General features: G+C 48.7%; 7 protein-coding genes across 7 annotated transcripts; 4 read left to right on the top strand and 3 right to left on the bottom strand.

The window, feature by feature from the left end:
- Positions 1 to 8,650: 8,650 nt before the first annotated feature.
- Positions 8,651 to 9,065, top strand: DFJ58DRAFT_840207 (uncharacterized protein; the record flags this gene model as incomplete). Its single annotated transcript, XM_041392591.1, has 2 exons — positions 8,651 to 8,904; positions 8,957 to 9,065. The coding sequence occupies 2 exons, from the start codon at positions 8,651 to 8,653 to the stop codon at positions 9,063 to 9,065; spliced, it is 363 nt and encodes a 120-aa protein (XP_041245384.1).
- Positions 9,066 to 10,381: 1,316 nt separating this feature from the next.
- On the bottom strand, positions 10,382 to 12,313 carry DFJ58DRAFT_780696 (Alpha/Beta hydrolase protein). The gene is made up of 9 exons (XM_041389754.1): positions 11,921 to 12,313; positions 11,826 to 11,864; positions 11,683 to 11,776; positions 11,502 to 11,629; positions 11,366 to 11,455; positions 11,238 to 11,315; positions 11,119 to 11,187; positions 10,923 to 11,060; positions 10,382 to 10,869 (listed from the first exon to the last, which is right to left on the bottom strand). The coding sequence occupies exons 1-9, from the start codon at positions 12,125 to 12,127 to the stop codon at positions 10,687 to 10,689; spliced, it is 1,026 nt and encodes a 341-aa protein (XP_041245383.1). The 5' UTR covers positions 12,128 to 12,313; the 3' UTR covers positions 10,382 to 10,686.
- A 121-nt stretch (positions 12,314 to 12,434) lies between these two features.
- Positions 12,435 to 13,196, top strand: DFJ58DRAFT_632663 (uncharacterized protein; the record flags this gene model as incomplete). Its single annotated transcript, XM_041381228.1, has 3 exons — positions 12,435 to 12,653; positions 12,720 to 12,935; positions 13,140 to 13,196. Coding segments are annotated over 3 exons (492 nt in total), but the record flags the coding sequence as incomplete, so codon positions are not given.
- DFJ58DRAFT_288116 (uncharacterized protein) lies at positions 13,197 to 15,606 on the top strand. Its single transcript, XM_041379682.1, has 3 exons — positions 13,197 to 15,062; positions 15,114 to 15,210; positions 15,260 to 15,606. Exons 1-3 carry the CDS (start codon positions 13,314 to 13,316, stop codon positions 15,454 to 15,456), a joined length of 2,043 nt encoding a protein of 680 aa, XP_041245381.1. The 5' UTR covers positions 13,197 to 13,313; the 3' UTR covers positions 15,457 to 15,606.
- Positions 15,607 to 16,064: 458 nt separating this feature from the next.
- On the top strand, positions 16,065 to 17,288 carry DFJ58DRAFT_840204 (uncharacterized protein; the record flags this gene model as incomplete). The annotated part of the gene is made up of 7 exons (XM_041392590.1): positions 16,065 to 16,267; positions 16,293 to 16,443; positions 16,544 to 16,553; positions 16,617 to 16,675; positions 16,753 to 16,900; positions 17,050 to 17,066; positions 17,121 to 17,288. 7 exons carry the CDS (start codon positions 16,065 to 16,067, stop codon positions 17,286 to 17,288), a joined length of 756 nt encoding a protein of 251 aa, XP_041245380.1.
- Positions 17,289 to 17,878: 590 nt separating this feature from the next.
- DFJ58DRAFT_780689 (uncharacterized protein) lies at positions 17,879 to 18,834 on the bottom strand. Its single transcript, XM_041389753.1, has 4 exons — positions 18,816 to 18,834; positions 18,470 to 18,763; positions 18,176 to 18,415; positions 17,879 to 18,122 (listed from the first exon to the last, which is right to left on the bottom strand). Exons 2-4 carry the CDS (start codon positions 18,698 to 18,700, stop codon positions 18,069 to 18,071), a joined length of 525 nt encoding a protein of 174 aa, XP_041245379.1. The 5' UTR covers positions 18,701 to 18,763; positions 18,816 to 18,834; the 3' UTR covers positions 17,879 to 18,068.
- An 845-nt stretch (positions 18,835 to 19,679) lies between these two features.
- On the bottom strand, positions 19,680 to 21,667 carry DFJ58DRAFT_875636 (uncharacterized protein; the record flags this gene model as incomplete). The annotated part of the gene is made up of 3 exons (XM_041394423.1): positions 20,599 to 21,667; positions 20,396 to 20,547; positions 19,680 to 20,337 (listed from the first exon to the last, which is right to left on the bottom strand). Exons 1-3 carry the CDS (start codon positions 21,658 to 21,660, stop codon positions 19,680 to 19,682), a joined length of 1,872 nt encoding a protein of 623 aa, XP_041245378.1. The 5' UTR covers positions 21,661 to 21,667.
- Positions 21,668 to 21,890: the final 223 nt, after the last annotated feature.

The following is a 21,890-nucleotide window of genomic DNA, read 5'->3' as shown; positions in this document are numbered from 1 at the left end:
CAGCTAATGGGGAGGAGACACCAGGGGTTTTGGGTTTGGGTTTGGGCGCATATCGCTATGAAGGGTGCGGCGCTTCAGTAGGTGACATTTGACATCCGTATGTCAGTATTCGAAAGTGTGAGATAAATACTCACTGTGTCTTCCCTCGTTGTAATACCCATCAGGATTCAGGAAGACCCATATCCCACATCCCTTCGGAACCCTACAGTGTCTCCTACACAGCGCAATCAACGAGGGCGCTGTCGTTGAAATCCAAAGGAGGCGTGACATAGTGAGTGTGTGCGGGGATGATGGCGATGTTGGCCTAGAATGGAATTGGGCGAGGATCTGGTGTATGTGTAGCGTCTGCGGAGGGAATGAACGTACGAGGTCTATAGGGCTGTTGGGTCTAACTCTGTTGCATTAGGGTCGGACTCCAGAATCGATGGAATATACGGAACTGGGAGGTGGACTGGCGAGACTGCTGCAGGGAGTCGGTGTGGGAATTCGAAAAGGTAGTTGGGCGTCGGGTGATGAATCCAACGCGAGTGAAGAGACCGAAGACCATCGTACGTACTCGATTCAGAGAATAATATTTGTTGATCTTCCTTCGATGTAAAAATACTTGGTAGATAATGGAAATCAGTAAAGAAAGGAAGCACAGTAGCAACAATATCGATATCTGCAGAAGATGATCTCCAGCGGACGTGCACAAGGCTTCGAAGTCAACCTGTATACCAAACAACAACAAACACAGATCAAAGTGTTTTGCAAGCGCTCATCGATGCATCTACATCCTCGTCATTCTCTGCTTTCAATGCTTCATTTCAACCGTTGAAACCTGTTTTCTTATCTGCGTCAACTAGCTGACCTTCTCGATCCGTAGTAACTTGAACTCGTCAACATGAGGCCGTTGTTTATCAATGCCTCTACCAGTATGGATGTGCTGCAACGTTGCAAGCACCACGTCATCTCAGCATACTGATTCAGGACCGGTAAGATATTTTCCTTGTTCATATGACACCTAGCTCCCGTTTTTCCGTGTTGTGTCAATAAGCTGAATTTCAAATCACTTCACCAGCCCATAAATGAGTCGATGTCAACTCTTCGCTCCTTCTAATCTTGCCCCAGATGAGCTTTAAAGTCCATGGTCAGATGGCCAAATTATTGTCGCTGCGGGTATTGTTAGTTTCAGTACGTCATCCCTCTTGAGATCGTCCCGTTGATATCTCGTCCACTTATGCCAGTCATCCTTAACCAGTCATCCCATCTGCATGCTCAAGAGCCACTTCCCTGCCCGCTGATGCTATTTTTCGCTAAATAAATCACGCCCATGTTTGAAAAGCTGTTGGTATACATAAGTGGTCACATATCCTGCTCGTTCTGACGCCGACAAGTTGAGCTACAGGACTTGTATTCCATGTCATACATGCCAGCCTCACCTGCAAAGCTAGATCCGTCGCGTTAATTTCTTTGAGCACACCGTTTGCATTGGGGTGTTTTCGTGCCATAGCGATAGCTCAAATCGTTGCTGGACATGAAACACACCAATGCATATTTGTTGATTTCTCTCGTCGATATGCGCTGCTACTACCGTCCCATGATTTATCTCGCCCAGTTAGGTTTGAGGTTATGCGATCCTCTGCTTACTATGAGTGGCATCAGGCGTTCTGACTCGGCATTCTCCAGACGCAGAAACTCCCTTTACACACTGCACGCTCACGTGTCGCTGTCGTCAAGCTGAATGGCTTTCTCAGCGATGCTACTTTTCCTGCCGATGCTAATCAGTTTTTTATAAGGATGTGGTACGTACTGCATCACATTCGAACTTCAAGTTCATCCTCACAAAATTTATCCAGGTGGTCGCCCACGTCTCAAGTTGTAGCAGTTGAGTTGAAGGGCTTATGATGCGCAGATGCACTGGAAACCCAATCCAACTCGCCAGCGACGACGATGCACATGTCACATCACTTCTGACGCTAATCAGTTTTTAACAAGTACATATCTATCACATTCTAGATCGTTGCTAACATAAATTGTACCTAGGCAGTCGCGCACGTCTCAGGCTGTCGTTCTCATCTTCGACACTGAAACGCAGTCTACCATCTCCACCTGGTTAGCAGTCTTGTCAGTGTATTTTCATTCAGAAGTCCCCCTTCTCTCACTCAGATGCGATGCCCTTTGTGACGTAGCCACGCTACTGCGCAGTCTACAGGTCTCCAGTTACCGATGACAACCTCCAGGGTGCTAATTGTTGTCATCCGTGTCATTGCTTGAACTGGCTGACGTCGCTGTTTGCGTTCACAGATCTATTGTATCTTCCTCATCTCGGATACAGTTCTCCGACTCTCGACTGCACACTGGGTGCCCTGCAGTCCGTTTGGGGGGATGTCGACGGGTAATGGCTCGGGCGCATGTTGCGAGATGCCGCATTTCTACTCACAACCTTCTCGTTTCCTACGAGCAGATGTATGGAAATGTCGATTTGAATACTGTGGATGAGCGCTTGATCCCAGCGGCAGAGAAACGTTCAAATGTTGGAAGTGATAGCTTGAATTCACCAGGTGGTTGAAGCGTAGTGAAAGAACAGGGAAACATCCACGTATCACCTGTAACATTGTGTTTACACAGACTCAGGACAGTTTGATGCGACGGAATTACAAATATTGGTCTCCGTAAACGTTCACGCGTCGAAAGCGAAACTGACAAACTAGCAATGATTAAAGCTCGATTATTTTGACGCCCATGGTTGTCTTTGATTGGGTGGGGAGTATAAAATAGATAGGCGGTTTAGTGATGGCAGTTACTTTAGCCATGGCTGTGGGCCGAGAAGCGATTCAGGGCGCAATGCACAGCTGCCATGCACAGGAGGGTATATATATGCAAGGCGGCACCTAAAACCAATAGCTGCACTCACATTCAGGAATTCATCGCTCATCGCTCCTCAAGTTCATCGCTGCTAATCGGAACCTCTCGGTAAGACCAAAGTATTATCTGTATCTCGAGCGCGGATGAACTGACGTTGGGCATAACCAGGGGACCCATATTCAAATCGCTACCACCGTCAGTCATATAGCGCACATTTGCAAGTGGCAACGGGAGACCTCACTTTTGAATATATCCAAAGAATACTCGGCTACTTCACAGTTTCGCTCACGGAGACGCAACTATGGCTTCTGCGTCAACGAAGGTAGCCACCACTAAATTGGATCTGACTGCATCAATCACTCTAAAGGGTCACGGAAACTGCATTAAATCCATATCCTACTTTCCAGACGGCCAGCGAATGATCAGCGGATCTCAGGATATGACTACTCGGCGATGGGATCTGAAGGCGGGTAAGGAGATTGAGGGGGCGCGGGGTATTTGCAAGAAGGAGATATATGCGGTAGCAGTATCAAGGGATGGTCGATGGGTTGTCACTGGTGGCGGAGATTCGAGTAATGGGGAACTGAGAGCCTGGGAGGTTGAGACAGGGATGATTGTGAAAACATTCGAAGGACACTCACGGGAAATCTGCTGCATTGATATCTCTGCGGGCAACACCCTGCTGGCGAGCGGGTCATCCGATGAAACAGCGCGGATATGGAACTTGGAGACTGGCAAACTTGTGGCTGGTCCATTCAAGAGCATTGGTCGCGTGGGCGCGGTTCGATTCTCCACAGACTCAAAGAAGCTTGCAGTTAAGTTAGATTTGGGGACGTGCCTCAAGGTCTGGGATGTCCGATCACAGAAATCGGATGTGAGCATAGGGACACCCAGTGACGGAGGAATCGCATTATCGCCAGTTTTCTGGACAAACAACAACAAAACCATCATAGCCGCATACGAATTCAGTTTCACCACTGATTCAGAATCTGAGCCCGATCCATATAACCTCGTCAAGACAATCTACGAGTTTGACGCGGTTACGCTGGAGACTGTTGGAGCTCCCTTTGGAGGGCACACCCAGCACATTGGTGGTCTAGCACTTTCATTTGATTACAATGGTCAAAGAGGCGCAGTAACTTACAGTCAGGAGTGTCTCGAAGGTTGCGGGCCCACGACTTCTTTTCGATGCTTCCGACGAACGTGTCCACAGGAACAACTACCTTCCTGTTTGAAGCAGAGGCGTGGGCATTGTCGTCTGGACGAGCAAGGGGACTGCTTGACTATTAGTAAAAGTCAAGTCTGACTGGTTATCACCCCCTGGTCGGTGAAGTGAGGTCCTCCGGGGGAGAGTTGTCTGGGTATGGGAGATTCCGCGTCCTTGCGGAAGGGGATGAACTTCCTCAATTTGGGAGTAAAGTCGTGATAACGTCGTCGGGACGAGCAGAGGGCCACCGTTCTAATGATTCATCTTGGTCAAACTTACTGACAGGACACCATACCCACCAGTAGGTCACCCGGGGTGTTGCACCGGTCGAAGTCGCTCTGCCTCGGAAGACCGAGATCGCCCCGATATGACCAGGATAGACCACTTTATGATTAAACTAGAAGGGAAGTTCACTGTCCTTTCTGTAGGTGCCGAAGACATACATCTCTGGCACCCTCCCAGACTAATGTACCTTAATTGCTGGGTAAAATAACTCTCTCGTCGTGTGTTGGAAAGCTGTGCGCGTCAAGAATATTGCTCGCAAGGGAAATTCTGTATCCAAAATCGTCGAAGCTACCGTCAAGGTACAATGAAAACTTAGCGACCTCTGTTCTTCAAAATGCTGTGTATCTCGAGTGTCTTACCGTTCAACATGCTGCAAACAGAAGCGATATTTTGACTTGTGAAACGACATGGCGATCTGAGGCGATCCTCTTCAATTTTTTTTCATTGGCGAGCTAGCGAAAATGCGCTGAAAGGCTGTCCAAGGTGTACAATCAGTCGTAACGCTTGCGTGAGATACGGAAGAAACGACCCCCTTATTGACAGTAATGCGACGAAGCGAATCGACAAATGAGCGCAAAGCTTGTCTAAGGCGAGACTCATCTGTATTATCTCCACACGCATACTTGGGATCTGAGCAGTTGTGTACACCTGCCATTCTAATGCTGGCGAGTTGAGCTGCTGCATCGTATGTGTTTTAGACGATATTGCAAGTCAATCTACCAGCACTTGTAATGGATATGCCTGTTTATTAGGTGCGACTAGATGGACGAATCTGCGCAGAAGCACATGTGTTTAGCCCGTGTCTTGTCAAATTAGCTTTTGAATTGTAGGAACGAGGGAGACACTCACTGTGCATCTTCACTCATAGTACGATCCATATACCACGTTCCTCTGAGCCCCGCACTATCTCACACGCAGCGCGATCGACGAGGGCGCTCTGATAATGGTGGGAGGTGCAGCAAGACGTATCTGTATTTGAAAGGTCACAGAGGATGGTGTGACAGCGCACGCAATGTAGCTGTGGCGCCGGTGAGGGTGTTGAATCTGCGTGTAGAGCGTTTTTGTGGTGGTGGAACGGATGTACCTGGGGTAGATGTGGGCGAGGGTATGTGCACGTAGCGAACGAAACAATTTAGTCTGTTATCTTAAGGGGGTCGGTATCAGAATCGACGAAGCAGGAATTGAGCGAGAGGAATATTGCCAGTGAGTCAGTAGTAGGAGATTGAGGATATATGTAGTTGGGTGTTGAACGTTGGGTACTGGCGGGAAACGAGTCGAGCACCCTTGCCCAAACAATGACAAACACAAATCAAAGTGTTTTGTCAAGGCAACATCATGTTCATACATAGACTATGCCGTGTCTGCTCGCTCAATATTCCGAATTGAAGTACTGATGGGCCATGTTGGAATGTGTTTCCTTGCGCTCATGAGATGACACACCGTCTCACCGCATATCACAATGATACACGACAACTTCGGATCATACGAAATCATCCTCTTTTATATATATCTCTCGTACCATCTCTCATACACTGATTCAAGCAGGCTGGCTCGAGCACCGGAGTATACGATATTATCCCTATTCATAGGACATTCGGTTCCTGTTTTTGAGGACTTCGTTTGTATTGCGGACCTCTACTACCAATGGTGAGTTTCAAACCTCCGCTCTCAGTCACATCTCCAACTACTAATGACAACCTCCAGGGTGCCAGTTACTATCATCGATGCCTAGACTGGCTCATTCCGTTGTTTTCTTTCGCACTTCCTCATCTTGGATAGATTCTCTTGGTATCTGACTTACCATCTCGTCGATTGCGCACTGGATACTTTGTGACTTGTAGGGGTGATGAGCATGCGATTATGGCATTTACAAGTGATGAGATTCAATGACATATACCGTCGACAGGTTTAGATGTTGCAGGTTTACAGCTCAAGCTTCCGACATTCGACACGCTTACGAGTATGTATAGTGATGGCGACCTTGAACTCTTTGAAAAGGTACTTTATATCAGCGTCAGAGAAACGTCCACAGACCGGAAATTTACGTTGTGAATCCATAAGGTGGTCGGTGCGTGGTCAGGGATAACAAAAAGGGCGCTGAAACATTCGCGTGTCTGCAACGTTGTTTGTTTATACTCGGAACGTTTGCTATGATGAAACGAGGAATAGTGGTATCTATCTCTAAACATTCATGCATCTAAAGTGAATCCGACAAGCGAGCAACGATATGCAATCACAGTTGTCGTCCGTCAGGTAGGTGGAAAATGGAAACAGATTGACGCTAAGTATAGGCCGTGGCTGTGAGCTGAGAACTGAATAAAAACCAATTAAATATTAATGTCATTGATATGGATGGAAGAATTCGGTGCAATGCACACTGCTGCCATGCATCGGAGAGGGCGTACATTACGGCATATATGTGAGGTGGCGGCGTGGCGCCTAACACTAATAGCTGTACTCATATTCAATAATTCATCGCTCCTCGAGTCCATCGCTACTAACCAGAATCTCTCGGTGATTCAACAATATTATCTGTATTTCCAGCAGGGATGGACTAACTTTTGGCTTTACCAAGGGGCTCATTTTCAAATCACTGTCAGTGTTAGTCATATAGTACACTGATACCGGGAGACCTTACCTGGGCACCTTTGAACGCTTCCAAAGGATACCTTGCCCGTACTACTTCACGGTTTCACTCCCGGAGACGCAGCCATGGCTTCCGCGTCGACGAATGCAGCCACTGCGAAATCGATTCTGAAACCAATAACGACTTTGAAGGGTCATGGAAATAACATTCGATCCATATCCTACTTCCCAGACGGCCAGCGAATGATCAGCGGATCTGTGGACAAGACTACTCGGCAGGAGCGCGGGATGTTTGCAAGAAGGGGGTAGAGGCGGTGGCAGTATCGAGAGATGGTCGATGGGTTGTCACTGGTGGTGGAGATCCGAGCAGTGTGGAGCTGAAAGCCTGTGAGGTTGAGACGGGGATTGTGAAAACATTCGAAGGACACTCACGGGAAATCTGCTGCATTGATATCTCTGCGGGAAACACCCTGCTGGCGAGCGGGTCATCCGATGAAACAGCGCGGATATGGAACTTGGAGACTGGCAAACTTGTGGCTGGTCCATTCAAGAGCATTGGTCGCGTGGGCGCAGTTCGATTCTCCCCAGACTCGAAGAAGCTCGCAGTCAAGTTAGATTTTGGGACGTGCCTCGAAGTCTGGGATGTCCAATCACAGAAATTGAATGTGAGGTTAGGGAACCCCAGTGGAGGAGGAGGCACAATATCGCCAGTTTACTGGACAAACAAAAACAAAACCATCATAGCCACATATAGCTCCACCGCAGATGATTCTGAGTCTGAGATCTGAGCCAGGGTTTTTTTCACATGACTTCGCCAAGAAAATCTATGAGTTTGACGCGGTTACGCTGGAGACTGTCGGAGCCCCCTTTCAAGGGCACACCAAGACCATTGGTGGTCTAGCACTTTCATTTGATGGTGCTCTCCTCGCCAGTGCTTCCCATTACGACGCCACCATCAAGCTCTGGGCTTTCGAGTCGCGACAGCTCCTCGCCTCTTTCGACGTTCAGAATTCCTTTCCCCTTGTCCTCTCATCCGATTCACGCCAACTGGCTTACACGACATCCACTTCAAGCCAACTGGTTTACACGACATCCACCAATTTCAAAGACGACAACGAGATCTGCATCTGTGATATTCCACCCGACATCCTTGCTCAGGCCCGTGTACGCATTCCCCGCACACATCTACTGTTCGTGTACTAACATTTCCCTTACAGATCATTGCACGCAAAAAATCAGCCCGAAGAGATATCCTGAATGTCAGCATCTCATTCTTTTACTCATCATACCACTCATTCATCGCTATCATTGCAGTCTGATGCAACTCGTCGTCCTCCTGCTGGGCACCGCAGACCAATGATGTCCGCCGTACCTATAGCGCCGAGACTTCCGCCTAGAAGTGACCCGCAAGAGCCCACTTTCCTTCGCCTCCGCAAACTTCTTCGCTTCTCTCCTCGCATGAACATGGTACGCCCTGGTCGGAAGGATCAATCTCGTGATCCCTTAGATGTGAGTTTCTTTCTCTTGTTTCTTTTACAACTCACTCAAGACTCGCGCTGCAGTTCCCAGCTACATCACCCTTACCTCCCAATCACCTTCATGGAGACAATTCTCCATCGACTCCCTTGCCCGGTGGCGGGGCCTTTTTCAACCCCGTCCGGTCGTCATCAGACAAGGGAAAACAAAAGGCGCGCGAACCCAAACGAAAAACTGCGAAAGTTGACAATGTTCCACTCGGACAAGCTACCTATGTTTGTTTTCTACAGTTCCGCTGCGTTCGTGAGATCTGATCGCGTCATTCACCAGGCTGATGTTGTCGGTGTGGATGACGGATGGCGACCATTTATTCTCTTCTTTTGCCTCAGCTGGTTCCAGAAAAAGGAAAAGAAGCAGGAACCACGGCCAGTCTATGATGATGAACTCGAGGACGACGAAGAGGAAGAAAATGCTCTTGATCCAGTCGCCCTGCCTCCTCCCAGGTATATAAAACATATTGGTTCACAAAATTTATTCACTGATGCAGTCTTTCAGGGTCCAGCACGAAGAAATTGAATTGAAACCGATAGCTAGTCAATCACAGCCAGAAGCAGGACCATCTCGCCTTGCGGTAACCGACCACTTCGAGGCTCAGTCTTCGTAAACATATCATTTATTTAGCTTTCATCTGTCAAATTTCGCATTTTACCTGAGCTTTATGACCATTCTGTGCAGCATGACTTGTTTTGGAAAAATAAACATCGTCGCATCCTCCATTGACGGGCAGGTGATACTATTCATGCTTGAGACGAGAAAGTTGCAAAGGGAATTCCGAAACATCTACGCCTCCCATCAATTGACATACGCTTGTTCTCTGCCCAGACTGGCATATCAGATTCTCTGATCACTGTCGGAAATTTGGCAACAAACCTAGCTTCTGCCAGTGATAGATTACGTCTCTACTGATATTCAGCAGGAGGTGTTCACAATGGCAAAAGAGATATAATAACATGAGGTAACTTACAGTCGTGAATGTCTCGAAGGCTTCGGGTCCACGACTTCTTTTCGATACTTCCGACGAACCTGTCCACAGGAATGACTACCCTTCTGTTTGAAGCGGAGGCGCAGGAATTGTCGTCTGGACGAGCAAGGGGACTACTTGACTATGAGTCAAAGTTAAGTCAAGTCTGACTGAACATCACCCTCTGGTCGGTGAAGTGAGGTCCTCCGGGGGAGAGTTGCCTGGTTAAGCGACCTTGCGGAAGGGGATGAACTTCCTCAAACTGGGAGATAACGTCGTCGGGACGAACAGAGGGTCACCGTTCCAATGATTCATCTTGGCCAAAATTACCGACAGAACATCATCCATCCACCAGTAGGTCACCCGATGTGTTGCACTGGTCGAAGTCGCTCTGCCACGGAAGACTGAGACCGCGCCAATATGTCCACTTTATGATTAAACCGGAAGGGAAGTTCACGGTCCTTTCTGGAGGTGTTGAAGACATACATCTCTGGCTCCCTCACAGACCAATGCACCTCAATTGCTGGGAAAAGTGGCTCTCTCACCGTGTGTTCGAGAGTTGCGCACGTCAAGAATATTGCTCGTAAGGGAACTTCTCCAAATACATTGCATTTACTGCATGGTGCAAGGTTGACGAAGGAACGTTCATTCTTTCACTGCCGTGGACAAACTGATCGGACTGTAACTTAGCAAGGGCCGTAAACCATTTTATGGCGTTACCGGACCTCTTTAGAGAGTTCTTCAAGACACCGGAGAAAGAGTTCTGCGGTAGCAGACAATCATGATGATTCCCCGATTTAAATAATTATCAAGACATGACCCAACGATAAACATAGAAGCGACAAAAAATCACCTTTAACACGCTACATAGCACCTCGCGTATTCCGAGGTTTAACTTACCAGTCAGTGACAGTCATTAGCGCGCGTACAGCTAAGGCGGAAATATCGACACACAATGCTTGATAGGTGAATGATTATTCCGTATAACTTCGAAGTGCTTCATTCATTCCAGAAAATGTAATTAATACAAAATATTGCTTTGTAGAGTAATGCAAACAGGAAAAGAGGTAAAGTGTAACGCGGATGAATAGCGAGGATAACATGAGACGAGAATAAAGTGAGATGGGCATGGTATCCAGAATGATGCAAGAGAGATTATACGTTGGAATAGCGTTCGACGATGAGTAGCGAATAGCATGTGTGCGCGGATGCAGATACATATCATCAAAGAAAAGGATTAGCCCCTTTATCAAGTGAAAAATACTCATCCACGAGGCTTGTACGAGTAATCATCGGCGAGAAAGTGAAGTAGCAAGGCGTTCACCTCGGATGCGTGAGTTACAGTGAGATCGTGGCCACCATCGCTGATGGTGACGAGGTCGGCTTGCGGTACGAGACTTTGTATCTTAGAAGCATATTTATAAGGGACAGTCTTGTCTGACGTGCCCTTTATCGCAAAAGTCAGCATCATAGTGGTAGATTGATGGAGCAAACTCTTACATGAATGAGCAACACTTGGTTGCTAGAGCGTGCGAGTGATTGGAATGCAAAGTGTAAGCCACGAATAGGGCCATCGCGAAGGGAAGATGCCACAGCAGCGTTGTAGTGAGGAAGATGCGCGGTTTGGAGACGGACAATCTGAGAGAGAGACAGTAGTAGTTAGTGGCTGTGAAACAGGTGATTAGGAAAAACAGACTTCTTGTATCGGATTGGTTTCACAAAGTTCCGAGGATTTAGAGGTATTCGCAAGGAGACGCATATAATGCTACGTCAAAGTCAGATGGCAGATAAAATGGAGCAGTCCCTCAAGCTTACTTGGAAAGGTGGGAGGGCGGACACAGTTTGCACGAGGGGAGTTGACATAAATTTTGAGGTACGAGAGATATCGCTCGACTATGTGAGATACGTTAGATTAAAACTTTGATTTTCTGGTTGCCAATTACCTCTATAATACCTGCTGAAGCAATAAGAGCGACCTTTCCATTCACCAGATGAGGGAAGTGGGCTGAGAATGCAGTAGCAATGCCACCTCCCTGGAGAGGGATTAAGCGGTGGATCAACAGTATAAGACAAATTTACCATCGACAATCCAACAATAAATGCATTATCCCATTTGACGTGTTGCATAAGGAGCGCAAGTTGGGTGGTGTGAAGGGTGGTATCATAAGTTACTTGGGGGGCATCCGAGTAACCACGACCATATAAATCTACAACATGAGTGGGTTCGGATCGTAATATGCATTGCAAGACAATAACACACCATACAGAAGTACACGGTAACCTCGTGAGGCTAGTACAGGCGCTACGTCTTTCCAGACGATGGCCGGGATGGAAAGTCCATGTATCAAAACAATCTAGTAGTCTTGATAAGTATATGATACCCGCGCGCACGCAAACACGCACACGCCGTCCGTGCTCCGGTCCTATGAGCCAATATCGCACCTGAGTAATATACTCGTCAGTACTAGAACATGGGTACGCATCAGCAAAGTACATACCCGTCCTAGAGGTAGGTTAGCGTATGCACCTCCACTATACAAGTCCTCTGGGAATACATTCCACGACGGCGATGAGCTCGGAAGGTGGGCTAGGGATGTGTGGATGATGGGTACAGTAGGTGGTCTCGGGAAGCTGGCTAAGAGATAAACAGTGAGAAACAGCGGGGGAAGAACCAGGGCTAGACGATGAAATGGGGTTGAACCCATCGTCGCTGATGATGATCAAGATATGCACAAGATGAGGGGTATCACTGGCAGTAATTAAACACAAATCGCGTAAAAATCATGAAACGCACGAAAGACGTAGCGTTCTCCAAAACAGGAGCCGGTCCAACTGCAACAGCGCAATGTCACATGACTACAGCTTATGCAACTCCGACAGATCATGTGACGTGCACCGCGCGTTGGGTTGGCGTTGTTTGGCTTTTTGATTTCTTGCGGTCGACGACTCCTGCTCATCGTCACCCACGACGACCACGACCCGCACTGACAAGGCCTCTCACTGTCGGTCGTGATGAGCAATGAATATCCACCCCTAGCTCTTGATGACCTTGTTCATATCATATCCCTCTCCCCGGCGCCACCACTCGCAACACTGGATGACTCCCAACTACCCCTCCGGCCCAAAATCGCATATCCTAGGCCCCAAAATGACACTGACATACAAGAAATACGCATGAATATTACGGATATGCATGATCTTGGTGGAGGGGAGAAAGAGCTACCCGATATAGTGCGTTATGTCCCATTCAATACTATCACAGGGCATGAGACTTAAGCTCCATATCTATACTGACAGACGGTGAAGGAAAATGATGTCGTACATCCTGATCCAGAGCAAATCATTAGACAGGCCGAAATTATATCCTGCCTAACTGACCAGCGCGATATGCTCGTGCGACAGGCAGAGGAGCAGAGATTGCGGTGGAACTCAGAGAAGGATGGTTGGGCACGGATGGCCGAAGCACTTATTGTACAGCAGGCCAAGCACAGGAGTTCGTCTGACAAGGATGAGGTAAGTCATTCTTCTCTCTTTTTAGCGATGTTGGTTTAGCAAGACTGCATGGTCGTCTTGATAAATCACTTTTCACGCCAATCACTCGGCCGCGATGATGCTGGCAGTAAGCCAATTTAATAGACATGTGAAAATTCATTATAACTTTTTGTCGTCTTCGTTGCCCCTTTTTCTTCGGATTACCAGTGACTAACTTCGATTCAGGAGCTCGAGCGACAACATGCTATAACTGAAGCAGACAACCGAAGTCTCCGCCAACGAGTGAGCCCCACCTTCCATTACGCACCCCCATTTCTGATTCCCCACCAGCTTCATGAAACTCAGTCGCGTCTCTCTATCCTCGAAGGCGAACTATCCCGCCTCCGTCCCTTACTTCTAATGCAACCTCTCGCATTGAATGGGACTGTCACCTTGAATCAAGTCTCAAAGACTCGTTCACACCGGCGGAGAAAGAAAGATCCACTAACTACAGAAGACGAGGACGCTGGTCCTGATCCTTCTGATGATGACCATCCAGGAGACCCTGAAGATACACCTACAACCACACCAAAGCAGAAACCTCGTACAGCGGCAGCAAGTCTCCATCCGCATCCTTCCAAGCGCCGGCACTCTCAAAGACAAGCTCCGCGAGTTCTAACTGCGGATGCAAGAACAGAACACTTACTCCTAGCGGCAAAGAGAATCGGAAAACAGCGTGCTGGCATAATGGCTGGCCTCACACAGACCTTGGATAAACAGCGAGAGGGATCAACATCAACCGTTGTTGCTACCCCCAAGACACCAAAGCGCACGACAGCTGTTCCCCCTGGGCCAGGGTACGTCTATCTTAATAGTCCTATGCGCCCAGGTGCTGTCCCTGTGCTTGTTCCAGCATATTCACATCACCTGCTACAAACCCCAAGCTCTTCTAAGACAGCGGCTTCAGCGTCTTCCTCCACCCACCAACAGAAGAAGCAGCAAGGTGCGCGTAACCAGAACCCACCAACACCTTTGGACTCTCTTTTGAGTGCAGCAAGGTCAATGATGGATGATGAGGAAGATGAGGAAGAGACTGTCACTGGCACGAGGCGTTCGCGATCAAGCGAAATGCCTGATAGTCCTGTACCGAAACGCAGGAAAATCGCTGCTCGGGACAAGGTCAGTGCGCTCAGAGATCAAGCGAGAGATCAAGGTGCAGGACAGCCGAACGGTAGCTCAGCTGGTTCCAATTCAGCTGCTGTTGGCAGGGTTAGATCAGGGCTGGACGTACTAGCTGACCAAGCCGCCGCATTCTCTTCGCAAGATCAGCAGAATCATTTGGAACCTCACTCACTGCCCAAGGGCAAAGGAAAGGAGAAGGCTCCCTCTATTCCTGATAAATCCCCCGACAATCAGCTGAGAGAGAAAAGCAGGTCAAAAAGGAAGCAATCCGTACCTGATGTTGCGCCCCAGCCTCCTCGCTCCCGTCGTCCCTCACCTTTACCCCGAGCAAATGCAGTTGACTGGGGTTCTGGACCGCCAAATCTACGTCCAGTCCAATGGGCCGATGGATCTTCACAAGTTGCGTCCGGGGACCACGGTTCTGCTCGTGAAATCGCGACCGCCTCAACGCCTCCCCCCACTCAGCCTATAACAATATCCCCTACCCCTCCTCCGCGACCCGAGTCGGCTGATCAGGTGAGGCATGATCCTCCCAGCAACGCGGCTACACCACCACCTATACCTCCCGCCGAGCCCACTCCCGATCCTAGTGTGAATACGCCCCCCAGTCAGTCCGCACTCATTGATCCATTCCTCGTTCCTCTTTCTCCTCGGCATGAAAGTTCCACAATTACAGAAGCTGTGGCCCCAATATCTGCACTACACCAACGGGCAGTCACGGCCCCGATCAGTAGTAGTTGGGGAGATGCCCCGTCGGATTTGCAAGCACATCTGCGGCACGAGACAGCTCCCGGAAAGACTGATGCAGGAAGTGCTGATTCGATCGCTGATAATAATGAACCGAGTTCTAGTCCTGCAACTGGAACAGAATCTGTGGCGATCACGAAGAACAAGGAAGTCACCAGGGTTGTGGGCCAAGATATCCCAAAGAGGCAGCGAAGTCCTTACGTCAAGTGGAGCAAGGAGGAGGATGATCTACTTGCTCAGGTCAATATTTTGTGATTATACAGCAGCCAGATTCTTGACACGTTTTGACAGGCCGTCGCCAAATACGGACAGAAGTGGGACTTGGTCCAGAAAGCGTTACCATCGAGGGGATATCACCAAGTTCGGCAGCGATGGCTTCGCAAGCTAGGTACGTTGCAAATATTCATTATTTACTCTCAAAGCTTACCCAACTTTAGGGGTCTTCGACAGTAAACCAGACCTGTCTGCCTTCCAAACTGGTAGTTTTCCATCTGGCTCACGTTTAGGAGAGACGCCAGGATCACCCATTCCGGTCGAACCACCTCCAAATCCGAAGCTGGGACTTGCTCCGTTGAGCAGTGAACTTGCTTTTTCGTCGTTTTTATCCGGGAGAGGGGAGAGTCGACCGTCGTAGCAAAATTGTTGCTATCTTGGTAATTGCTGAGAGTATTGTATCTTACTGTTTATTACTAGTAGCACCAGTCGCTGGTCATAGTGTAATCGTTGCGTGGGTATTATGTAGCAGCTGCTTGATTTTTTTTCGGATTGTAATGATGAATGCGACACTTAACGAAGTCGGGGGCGACCGCAAGTTGCTAGTTTCCTATTCCTAGATAGGAAAGTTTGTCTTTGTTCGTTGTCCAGACTCCACAATGTCTTGTCCCGAATCAGTGCTAGTACTCCTAGTAGCGGCCACTAGTCAAACATTCATAATCACAGCCCTTGATTAGACCTGGGACCTTTCCTATCTGATTCTGAAATGCAGGTGACACAAAGACCTACATGGACCTGCAATGGCAACATGTACTTGTCCGTGCTCCTGGCCACAAACACTATCATATTATGAAAGGCTCCCTGGACCTTCTGCAAACAACAGCATCACTTGTAGTGTGCTATCAATATAAGGACCAGATCTGTTTCATGGCTGAACTCAGACAAACGCCTTCAGCCAATGGCTACTCCCGACGCACAAAATGACACCACCTCCCTCTCCCTCCGACTTTCAAGTTTGTTCCGACTGACATGTCTGCCGCTCGAGCTGAGTGGAATAGACTTGCGAATAACATTCCTGCTCTTGAGGAAAGATCTTCTGACATGGACGAACACTTGGCGCCATCAGATAGTGCCTCCGTGGCTCACTTACATCGACCTTTAGTCGAACTGGTACAGAAGTTGGTAAAGAATCAGAACGCTCCTATGTCAAAACCACCCCTCAGAGAGGTGTTGTAAGGGAGGCCACCTTAACCACAGATACTATGACCCGAAGAGCAAAACCGAACGAGGGACCACACACCCCGAGATGGTAACAAGAACAATCATCGGTCCCCCTCTGGACCAAATACGTTCACTTCACTGGCAGTGGCAAAGTTTACTTTCGTCACCGTCGCTTCAATTTGGTCACGTACGCTGATTTTTTACGGTCAGAAAGGATCCGCGATTTCAGAAACACGCCATTCCCATTTGTTGATCGTCAATGTGAACGCTTTCTTCGAATATATCAGGATCTGAAAGGTAGCTCTATCGTCTTCTGGTCAGTGATGCATTGCAGAATTAATTATTAATGCTGTAATATAGATAGACAGGGATCGACAGAGAACGCTGTCATTCCGGCCATCGTATGGCATATCGCCAGAGTAATGACAGAAGTTGAGAAATCTCGCACACGGTATCACTGGGGCACACCTGAAAACCGAATATAGCTATTCCGAAGTTCTCGCTCCTGGAGATTATCTTGCCTTCGCCACTATTTGGGACTCATTCCATGTACCGGACGCGGCTACAAGGGACAAGAGTCAAAGGGGTCGTTTACCTCCCCGACTTTCGGAAGTTGATGCAACAGTTCCTTGACGAATGGGCGGGTAAGCGCCGTCCATCCTGCAACATTATCTAAGCTCACCATGACGACAGACTCCAATTTGCTTGTAAGGCTTGCCATCGAGCGGCAGTAGACATGTCTAACTTGCATACATTCAAACGCTGGCGACTGTTTTCGTCAATGCCAACGTAGTATTCCTGGCCATTCCTGTAAGCATTACAACCAAATATGTGTACCATCAACCGATAAATTCATTCGTCTAGGGGGATCGATGCGCTGCAAAAAACCGCTTCACTTGCATCATCATTGTTCACTATGATGAGCATTGCCTTCGAGGTGCACCACGTGTGGCGACACCGCGGCAAGGCGGACGCGCTCCACCAGGACGCAGCAAGTATCATATCCAATTCCACGTTATGATGGATTATTGATTCAATCTCAGGAGTCGTACCTGTACCATGTCCGACACCTGGGTGAACACGTTGACTTGACCATTACTGCTTGTTTTCTCTCACTTCCAGTAGTGTCACTGTTATGGTCCGTCCTCTGCTTTACCATCGCCATCGCCGCCTTCTGCATCCAAGGCACCAACATAAGCAGTACAATCATACTTGTGACTCTATTGAGTCTTCTTTGATTATTTGCTTCCGTCACCCTGCTCTTTTTCTGGCATATCTGGCGAAGTCCCCGGCACGATGAAATTGAGGAAGATTTCAATATGGATACCAGATTAAATGTTAACCCGCCCAAGGGGTTGTCAAAAGTGGAGATGACAGTGAACAACTTGACCGAGTCTTTGAAGACGCGCAACGGTGGGCAGCACATGGAGAAGGGCAAGAACATGGAACAGGCAACGCGGGACAGAGTATCGAACAATATGTCTTGACACATGTATGCTCAGTCTTCAAGTCTTCCTTGGTGGCACGCTGTGAGCAGAACAAGTGATTCCAAACTTTTACCAGAGTTCGCATGAATTTCCTTGTTTCGTCTCCCAGTCTAGTGCTCACTCTTTACTTGCAGATTATGCGTAATTACATCAATTGATGGCATGTATGAGTGCTAGCGAAGTACGACAGACAGTAATTCCTCCGATCCTACATCAACAATTACTAAAGTCCTTGAGTTTCATAATGAAGACACGAAACAACAGTCCAGATCCAGCACATCCATATGAACCCACATGATGAAAACCTTTCTCCGGTGTCCACCGTTCACACAATGTTCACCGTCGCGTTACGATATTCAAGGAGTGGATATGGAGCCGCCTATAAAAACGTCCTCAGACTACGAAAGGAGATAAAAACGGAAGATCTCGTACCCCAAGGAGACACAAGTGCGTGAGTGTAAAGATAGCAGGACCCTTTGCAAGGTAGGACGGAATAGTGACGGTAAAGTTCTGGTAGTTACCACCAGGAGGGTGGTCCAGGGGGGTATCGGGTGTCCAAGGGCCTGCATAGAGAACAGATCCTAACTCCTCTGCTGGGACGGGGCACAAACCGTCCACGCAGTTATCGATTGCTAAGGCAATGCCAACCTGAATGCAAGATGCTAGGGATCCCTATAGCATTTGTCAGAGTGACACATTATACTAAGAAACGAACCAACTACCAACCGGTAGAATAACTTGAGCGATTACTTCTTGACCGGGGCAGAAGTTGTCCCCGTTCTGAGGGAACCCTAACTCGATTGTCTGAGCCAAGGCGACAGAAATCCCTGCAGCAAAGACAGCTATGTACTTGAAGAGCATGTTAACGGGAAGTTGGCTATGAGGGTTAAGGCGCTTTCTAGGTATTTCTTGTATGGCAAATAAGTTGAGCAACTTTATACCCCTTGAAGGTGGCATTGTCTACGGCGGCATTGAGTTTCAAATGATACATGCACTGCGTCGGGCATTATGTAAATCATCATTGCACGGTTTCAATAACTTTTGACATTAGGTGGATTTAAAGAAGCGCACCTACATGATGTCGATCCACGTTCAAAACATTTGGGGAAACAGCCATAGCTGTGACGATGCAATGTTTCAGATCAGTCATGAGATGGGTGGAGGAGCACTGCATTTTGGAAATACATACCTAATCCTGTCAAGTGCAGTACATACAGTTGACATTCAATCCACACGTCGGTAACTTGTTGCCGCCAGCTGCCATTGAAGCAGTGAGGTTACTGAAGCTTGTACATAAACCGCCCCATCCATCCACCTGTCATGACATGCGCTCAGGCTAGCGGTGATGTGAGACCGGACAGCTTGGCGTCCTCGATCAACACTAACCAGAGATTTCTCCAGCGCAAATGCTTGATCCAAGTGCGCGGGTACCTGGGTTAGTCAGGGTCCCAGTAGAATTCAATTTTGTATGGCTGCATTTTTACGCCCACCGACTGGATCAGCCGCAAAGCCTACCTGTGGTAAACAGAAGCAAATCATTGCACAAAGAGGACAGAATTCCGGATTTCCCGTCACTGTCGCAGTACAATGGTATGGCAGTAGCAATGAGGAAGTGGGCCATGCTCACTCCAAGTACTCCAGACTCGACGAGGAACAGAGACACTATTGACGTACGCCAAACACAGCCATCAATGTAGAGACCCCAAGCGTAGCCAGTACTTCCAATCTGGGACATGTATGTTCCTGAACAAGGATATGGGGATTGGAGACCGTAGATATTACGTATATACTGTTGTGGTGGTTAAATAAGAGAAACTTTGTTTTAAATTTCAAAGGTAGCAGTATAGCCTCGTGTACGAGTCTGGCAAGACCAGCTTGCAGCCATATCACAGTTTGTATGTAGTGTACAGTATGTTACAATGTAGTAAGGATGAAGCTAAATAGCGATGAATTCATAGTTCGAAGACACCAAACGATTTATCAATTCTTCCAACGACGGCTCGCCCGGAGCTTCTTTGTAAGCTAGGTCCCAATTGTTCATACAATATTCAAACAAGTCATCCGGAGCCGAAGCGTCAGTTCCGTCAAGACTGTTGACAAAGTCTTCCGACTGCTCGCCCGCAGCCGAATCAGCAGTTTCTTCGAGGTTGATGACAACCTCTTCCAACTGCTCGCCCGAAGCCGAGTCAGCGGTTTCTTCGAGATTGTTGACAGCCTTTTCCAACTGCTTGCCCGAAGTCGATTCGGCAGCTTTGTTGATAATGCTGAACCACTCTTCCACCTGCTCGTTCCAAGCCACCTGCTCGTCCCAAGCCACCTGCTCGTCCCAAGCCACCTGCTCATCCGAAGCCACCTGCTCATCCGAAGCCACCTGCTCGTCCCAAGCCGGATCGACAGTTTCATCAAGATTGTTGAAAGGCTCTTCCAACGGCTCGCTCGAAGTGGGGTTGGCACTTTCTTCAACATTGTTGGAAAAATGTTCCAATGGCTGGCTTGAAGTGAAACCTTCGGAAGGTCTTTGAGACACCTTGCCGGCCTCTGGCTGGTTCTTGGAAAAAGAGCCGCCTATATCCGAAGAGTCCACGCGAGTTACACTAGCAAGAATCTATATATCAGCCCCAAAGTCGCATTTGAAAGCACTGCAGTACTTACGCTTCGTCACGTCCTGGTGATATGAACCGAACCTTCTGGTGCCTCTTCGATCTGATATGACCTTGAATATCAGCTTGTCGTACTGAAGGTGCATTTTCGCACTGCGTCAGGCAGCATCTGTAACGGGCTTCACCGTGACTTTCTACCAGTTCCTGATAAAACCGTCAGAATGATAGCGAGAACTAAACAGAAAATGGACTCACAAAATCGGGATGGTAAAGGAGGGGGTGGATCATTTGTTTCTTTCGCGGGGGAGCATCATCATCATCCAAGTCCACCGCCTTGCGCTTTCCACGCTTGACAGAGCTTTCCTCAGCGGCGGCTACTGGTGCTTGCTTCTCTGGTGTTGGCTGCTTCGGCGCTGGCTGCTCTGGTACTTGCTCCCAACGTTGGTTGTGGGAGGGTTGTACCAAGGGGGGTGCAGAAGGATAGCTAGGCTGCGCAGCCGCCGGCGGTACACCCATACCCTGGACGGCGGGGGGATACTCACCCAAATGGTGGGGCTGCTTCGGTGCTTGCTGCTCTGGTACTTGCGCCAAACGTTGGTTGCGAGAGGGTTGTACCAAGGAGGGTGCAGAAGGATAGCTAAGCTGCGCAGCCGCCGGCGGTACACCCATACCTTGGACGGCGGGAGGATACCCACCCAAATGGTCGGGCTGCTTCGGTGCTTGCTGCTCTGGTATTTGCTCCAAACGTTGGTTGTAGGAGGGTTGTGGTTGTGCCAAGGGGGGTGCAGAAGGATAGCTAGGCTGCGCAACCGCCGGCGGTACACCCATACCCTGGACGGCGGGGGGATACCCACCAAAATGGTAGGGCTGCTCCGGTGCTTGCTGCTCTGGTACTTGCTCCCAACGTTGGTTGTAGGAGGGTTGTGCCAAGGGGGGTGCAGAAGGATAGCTAGTCGGCGGTGCTTGCTCTGGTACTTGCTCCAAACGTTGGTTCTGGGTGGGTTGCACCAAGGGGGGTGCGGAAGGATAGCTAGGTGGCGCAGCCGTCGGCGGTACACCCGTATCCTGGACGGCGGGGGGATACCCACCCAATTGGTCGGGAGGAGGGGCCGAGTATTGCCCTCCGTAGAGTGTGTGACACGCTTGGATCCAATGATGATATACATATGTGTAGACTTCTGGGGGATAAGGATTAAGACGTGACGGCACTGATGGAGGCTGAGGCATGGGAGGGTATTGATGGAGTCCATATTGAGGTGGGCCTGGGATCGACCATTGGCCTGTTTGAGCTGGTTGCTGCTGCTGCTGCTGCTGCATATTCAAATATAGAACGGCGGTAGGCTCTAGCCTGTGGCAGGACAAGATGAGCGACAAAAGGTGAAGTATGTGTAGAAGACTAACTCACAGTACACAAGTTAGATAATAGACGTACAAGGCAAAATGCGATGTATGGCAAAGAGGAGGTATGAAACACAAGTTGCAGTATTTAAACTGTCCAAGCACCCGCCACAGGTGGATGAAGCGCTGTGGCCCACGAATTGTTACCC

Source organism: Suillus subalutaceus (assembly GCF_016647625.1).
Source record: "Suillus subalutaceus strain FC151 chromosome Unknown DFJ58scaffold_35, whole genome shotgun sequence".
NCBI lineage: Eukaryota > Fungi > Basidiomycota > Agaricomycetes > Boletales > Suillaceae > Suillus > Suillus subalutaceus.
Note: the sequence above shows the minus strand (reverse complement) of the source record. Positions and strands in the feature narration are given on the sequence as shown.

Bases quoted from the DNA above. Each gene is read 5' to 3' on its own strand.
- DFJ58DRAFT_780696 (XM_041389754.1), bottom strand. From the start codon at position 12,127: ATGGGTTCAACCCCATTTCATCGTCTAGCCCTGGTTCTTCCCCCGCTG. The intron at 11,061-11,118 runs GTCTGTTTTTCC...TCTCTCTCTCAG, and splicing joins AAACCAATCCGATACAAGAA to ATTGTCCGTCTCCAAACCGC. The intron at 10,870-10,922 runs GTAAGAGTTTGC...TTTGCGATAAAG, and splicing joins ACCAAGTGTTGCTCATTCAT to GGCACGTCAGACAAGACTGT.
- DFJ58DRAFT_288116 (XM_041379682.1), top strand. From the start codon at position 13,314: ATGCAACCTCTCGCATTGAATGGGACTGTCACCTTGAATCAAGTCTCA. The intron at 15,063-15,113 runs GTCAATATTTTG...ACGTTTTGACAG, and splicing joins AGGATGATCTACTTGCTCAG to GCCGTCGCCAAATACGGACA. The intron at 15,211-15,259 runs GTACGTTGCAAA...ACCCAACTTTAG, and splicing joins GCGATGGCTTCGCAAGCTAG to GGGTCTTCGACAGTAAACCA.
- DFJ58DRAFT_780689 (XM_041389753.1), bottom strand. From the start codon at position 18,700: ATGCCACCTTCAAGGGGTATAAAGTTGCTCAACTTATTTGCCATACAA. The intron at 18,416-18,469 runs GTTGGTAGTTGG...CAAATGCTATAG, and splicing joins TCGCTCAAGTTATTCTACCG to GGATCCCTAGCATCTTGCAT. The intron at 18,123-18,175 runs GTACGAGATCTT...ACGTTTTTATAG, and splicing joins CGCACTTGTGTCTCCTTGGG to GCGGCTCCATATCCACTCCT.